At 44.3% G+C, this 5,121-nt stretch overlaps 2 protein-coding genes across 2 annotated transcripts; both read left to right on the forward strand.

Annotated features, from left to right (window-relative positions):
* Nucleotides 1-570: 570 nt before the first annotated feature.
* On the forward strand, nt 571-1,368 carry LOC107620778 (uncharacterized). The gene has a single exon (XM_016322902.2). It carries the CDS (start codon nt 571-573, stop codon nt 1,366-1,368), a length of 798 nt encoding a protein of 265 aa, XP_016178388.2.
* A 2,062-nt stretch (nt 1,369-3,430) lies between these two features.
* LOC148581135 (uncharacterized) lies at nt 3,431-4,124 on the forward strand. Its single transcript, XM_088492313.1, has 2 exons — nt 3,431-3,620; nt 3,793-4,124. Exons 1-2 carry the CDS (start codon nt 3,431-3,433, stop codon nt 4,122-4,124), a joined length of 522 nt encoding a protein of 173 aa, XP_088348439.1.
* Nucleotides 4,125-5,121: the final 997 nt, after the last annotated feature.

Raw genomic sequence — 5,121 nt, forward strand, 5'->3', positions numbered from 1 at the left:
GCCTCGTTTAACTCTAGCATCAACGGTCTTACCTCAACCATCCAAGCCCTTCTTTCCCGTATGGAACCAACCTCTACCTCTAATGTTCAACCCTTAAGCTCTAGTGCACTACCTTCTCAACCTTTACCCAACCCCAAGGGTGGCATCAATGCCATCACCTTGAGGTCTGGCACTAGATTGCAAGAGAAGGGTCCCGATGAGCCAAGTTCAAGAGATGTCACTCAAGATGATGATGTGGTGGAGGTAGAAGACATGGAAGAGGAGGATGAGGTACAAGAGGTAGTTGAAGAAGTGATTGCTCAACCAAGGAGCGGAGTTCTTAAGGATGGAAGTGTCTTGCAAGAAGCTACTCCAATTCTATTTCCCACATTGGCAAGGAAGACCAATAAGCAAGTTGAGTTAGATCCCAAGATGGTGGAGATATTCAAAAGGGTTGAGGTAACCATTCCTCTTTTTGATGCTATCCACCAAGTCCCTAAATATGCAAAGTTTCTAAAGGATTTGTGCATGAACAAGGAAAAGATCCACTAATTAGAAACTATTCCATTGGGAAGCCCAATTTCAGCTTTGATGGGTGATATACCGGAGAAGTGTGGTGACCTCGGCCCTTACCTAGTCACTTGCACCATAGATGGGATACAATTTGTTGATTGCATGTGTGATCTAGGCGCCTGTGTGAGCATTATGCCTTTGTCTATTTATAAGGTCTTGAAGCTTCCACCATTGAAACGGTTGTCTTGCTGGTTTGTTTTGGCGGATAAAAGCATAATTTCTGTAGTTGGTATTGCGGAGGATGTTCTAATGAGTATAAAGGGGTTGGTCTTTCTGATTGATTTTCATATTCTTGAGATGCCCCCTAGTGATTCCGGAAGGACTTCATCTATCTTACTTGGGAGGCCATTTTTAAAGACCTCCTGGTTCAAATTAGATACTTTTTCGGGTACCTACTCTTTTGAGATCGATGGAAGAGCGGTGAGCTTTAATCTTGATGAAGCCATGAGACATCCACCGGAGGACCATTCTACTTTCCAGTGTGATATAATTGATAATGTGGTGGCCGAAGTCTACCATGATGGTTTTGATGAGAAAAGTATGATTCAAGGTCCAAGTGTGGGGAGTTTCCATGTATGTGAAGAAGATGCCTTATCACCTCCGGTGTTGCCGGATGACCGAGTGCCAAGTCATGAACAAAATGTAGATTTGAAACCACTTCCACCCTACCTAAAATATACCTTTCTTGAAGATAACCAAAAGCTCCCAGTGATTGTTGCAAAGGAGCTCACCTCCCAACAAGAGGAGAAGTTGCTTAATATCTTGAGGAGAAACAAAAGGCTATTAGGTGGAGCTTGGCGGACTTGGTTGGCATAAGCCCTCAAGTATGTGAACACCGAATTTCCTAGAAGATGGAGCCATACCCGTTCGGCAACCTCAAAGGCATTTAAATCCCACCATTCTTGAGGTTGTGAAGAAGGAGGTCACCTGCTTGCTAGAAGCTGACATTATTTATCCGATTTCGGATAGTGAGTGGGTGAGCCCCGTGTAAGTGGTTCCAAAGAAATCCGGTGTTACTACAATCAAGAATGAGAATGGGGAGCTTATAGCTACAAGGGTCCAAAATTCATGGAGGGTCTGTATTGACTATCGGTGCTTGAACTTGGCCACTAGGAATGACCACTTTCCATTACCTTTCATCGATTAAATGCTTGATCGCTTGTCCGGTAAATCTCATTACTGTTTCTTAGATGGCTATTCTGGTTATTTTCAAATCCACATTGCTCTGGAAGATCAAGAGAAAACCACTTTCACATGCACAAGCCCCTTCAGAACATATGCATATAAGAGAATGCCATTTGGCTTGTGCAACGCACCGGCTACGTTCTAAAGGTGTATGATGAGTATATTTGCGGATCTTCTTGAGCATTGCATGGAGGTGTTTATGGATGATTTTAGTGCTTATGGGGATTCCTTTGATCTTTGTTTGGATAATCTTGCAAAAGTATTAAAAAGGTGTACTGAATCAAACCTTGTGCTTAATTTCGAAAAATGGCACTTTATGGTAAGACAAGGTATTGTTTTAGGGCACATCATCTCTAATGATGGTATTTTTGTTGATCTGGCAAAGGTCGATGTTATTTTTGGTTTGCCATACCCCTCTTCTGTGAGGGAAGTCCGTGCGTTTCTTGGTCACGCAGGTTTCTACCGGCGTTTCATCAAGGACTTTAGTAAGGTGGCACTACCTCTCTCTCGATTGTTGCAAAAGGATGTGGAATTTGATTTGAGTGAAGAGTGCATGGAGGTATTTGACAAGTTGAAGATTGCTTTGACCCAAGCTCCTATTGTGAGAGGGCCTGACTGGAGTAGGCCATTCGAGATCATGTGTGAAACCTCAAACTATGCGGTAGGAGCGGCACTAGCTCAGCGCGAGGGTAAAAATCCTTATGTCATTGCCTATGCCTCTAAGACTTTAGATGGAGCCCAGTCCAACTATACTACCACCGAAAAGGAATTGTTAGCAATTGTCTTTGCCTTGGATAAATTTCGGGCTTATTTACTTGGCTCTAAGGTGGGAGTATATTCGGACCATGCAGCTTTGAAGTATTTGTTGGCCAAAAAGGAATCGAAACCAAGGTTAATCTAATGGGTATTGCTTTTGCAAGAGTTTGATCTAGAGATCAAAGATAGGAGTGGTTCCCAAAATTTAGTGGCAAACCACTTGAGTCGCCTTGAGCATACAAAGGGCGATTCCACTCCTATCAATGATACATTTCCTCTTGAGGGCTTGCTAGCAATATCCAAGGTGATCCCTTGGTATGCACCTATTGCCAATTACTTGGTTGCTCGCACCTTTCCTCCTGATTTTTCTCAACATGAAAAGGATAAGCTCAAAAGCGAATCCAAATATTATATATGGGATGACCCATACTTGTGGAGATGTGGTGCCGATCAAGTAATCAGAAGGTGTATTCTCCAATCCATATTTCAGCCTATCTTGGAGGCTTGCCACTCTTCTGAGGGTGGTGGCCACTTTGGTCCTCAAAGAACGGCTAGAAAAGTCTTAGACTGTGGATTTTGTTGGCCTACACTCTTCAAGGATGCATCTCTCTTTTGTAGCTCTTGTCCACAATGCCTTAGGTTTGGAAATATTTCCAAGAAGAATGAGATACCCCAACAAACCATGTTGTTTTGCAAAATTTTTGATGTTTGGGGTATTGACTTCATGGGCCCTTTTCCAAACTCTAATGGTTTTATATATATTCTACTAGCTGTTGACTATGTTTTTAAGTGGGTGGAGGCAATTTCCACCCGAACTGATGATGCTAATGTGGTTCTTTCTTTTGTTCGCAATAACATTATTTGTCGCTTTGGATCACCACGAGCAATCGTGAGTGATCAAGGCTCTCATTTTTGCAACAAGAGGATGACATGTTTAATGAAGAAGTATGGCATAATTCACAAGGTGGCCACAGCATACCACCCCCAAACGAATGGCCAAGCCCAAGTCTCCAACCGGGAAATCAAGCGCATATTGGAAAAGATTGTGAAGCCTCATAGGAGGGATTGGAGTTCTAAGCTCGGCAATGCACTTTGGGCCTACCGGACGGCTTATAAGACACCGATTGGTATGAGCTCGTTCCAGTTGGTCTATGGGAAGGCTAGCCATCTCCCGGTAGAGGTAGAACATAAGGCTTATTGGGCCGTAAAAGAATGCAACTCAAGTTGGGGGGGGGGGGGAGGGGGGCAGAATCGAAAGGAAGTTACAGTTGGTGGAGCTTGAGTGTCTTCGGTTGGAAGCCTATGAGAATTCAAGGCTCTACAAAGAGAGGATGAAAGCGGTGCATGATAGAAACATCAAGAGGAGAGAGTTTAGAGCTGGGGACCTAATCCTCCTCTATAACTCAAGATTGAGGTTGATGCCAGGCAAGTTAAGATCAAGGTGGGAAGGACCTTATATGGTGGAGAAAGCTAAGCCGTATGGAGTCTTCCATTTAAGTCACCCTTCAAGCCCCATAATTCTCAAGGTTAATGGTCATCGTCTTAAGCTTTATCATGGAGAGAAGATGAAAAGCAACAAAGAGGTTGAGGTGTTCCTTCTTGAGGATGCACCCAAAGGCGAAGAGATCTGAGCTCATGACCGTCCAACTTAAGGACGTTAAAGAAAAGTGCTAGGTGGGAGACACCCACCATGGTATGATCTTCCTTTGTACATAGTTTCTTCAATATAGCCTTTTGAGTCTTTGTGAATTTGTGATTGCTTGATTTTGTGAGTTTGTTCAAGTATGCTTGTTTTGTTTGGTTTTTGTTGAATTACTCATGAGGAGTTCATTGATAGTGGTTTGGTTGAATTGGAATGTTGAAGAAATGCTTAAGGTTGAGTGTTCCATGAAGTTTTGGGTGTTTTTGAACCTTTTAGCATGCATTACTACCAATTTGTTCTATAATTGTCCCTCCTCATGTGTGAAAAAAAAAGTCTATCCACGCGCAAGCGTGCTATACGCGTGCGTGTCGATGCGTTTTCAATACTCCTGGTACTAAAACCAGAGAGTTGTGCCTATTTTGTGGGCGTTTGGTACCGGGGGCACAACTGCTCCCCACGCGCAAGCATCAGTGACGCTTATGTGTCCCTTGTCACTTTGCACACCCACGTGCAAGCGTGGGCGACGCGTACGCGTCGGTTGCAAATTTTGGAATCTCTGATACAAAAACCAGAGAGTTATGCCTACTTTGTGCGAAAATTGTGCCAGCGGCACAACTGTGACCCACGCGTAAGCATACGCGTCGATCGCCCTTGCCGCCATCTACGCGTGTGCGTGAAGGACGTGCACGCATCGCTTGTGCTGCAGCCAACTCCTAGTACAAAAATCAGAGAGTTGTGCCTACTTCATGCTAACTTTGTGCGCGAGGCACAACTCTGCCCATGCGTGCACGTCAACTGACGCGTAGGTGTGATCTCCCTTTTCTGCTACCTACGCGCAAGCATGGGGGATGCCTATGCGTCACCTTTGTTTCCACCATCCACGCATATGCGTGCAGGGCGCACACGCGTCGCACCCCTGACGCACCTGAAATGCAGCATGCCCTGTTTTGATTTGTTTCTTTCACCTTCTTCTTCCATTACTTCTT

The sequence above is a fragment of the Arachis ipaensis genome, chromosome B10 (assembly GCF_059453495.1).
Source record: "Arachis ipaensis isolate K30076 ecotype BB chromosome B10, ASM5945349v1, whole genome shotgun sequence".
NCBI classification, from domain to species: Eukaryota; Viridiplantae; Streptophyta; class Magnoliopsida; order Fabales; family Fabaceae; genus Arachis; species Arachis ipaensis.

Bases quoted from the DNA above. Each gene is read 5' to 3' on its own strand.
- LOC107620778 (XM_016322902.2), top strand. From the start codon at position 571: ATGGGTGATATACCGGAGAAGTGTGGTGACCTCGGCCCTTACCTAGTC.
- LOC148581135 (XM_088492313.1), top strand. From the start codon at position 3,431: ATGAAGAAGTATGGCATAATTCACAAGGTGGCCACAGCATACCACCCC. The intron at 3,621-3,792 runs GTATGAGCTCGT...TTCGGTTGGAAG, and splicing joins GGCTTATAAGACACCGATTG to CCTATGAGAATTCAAGGCTC.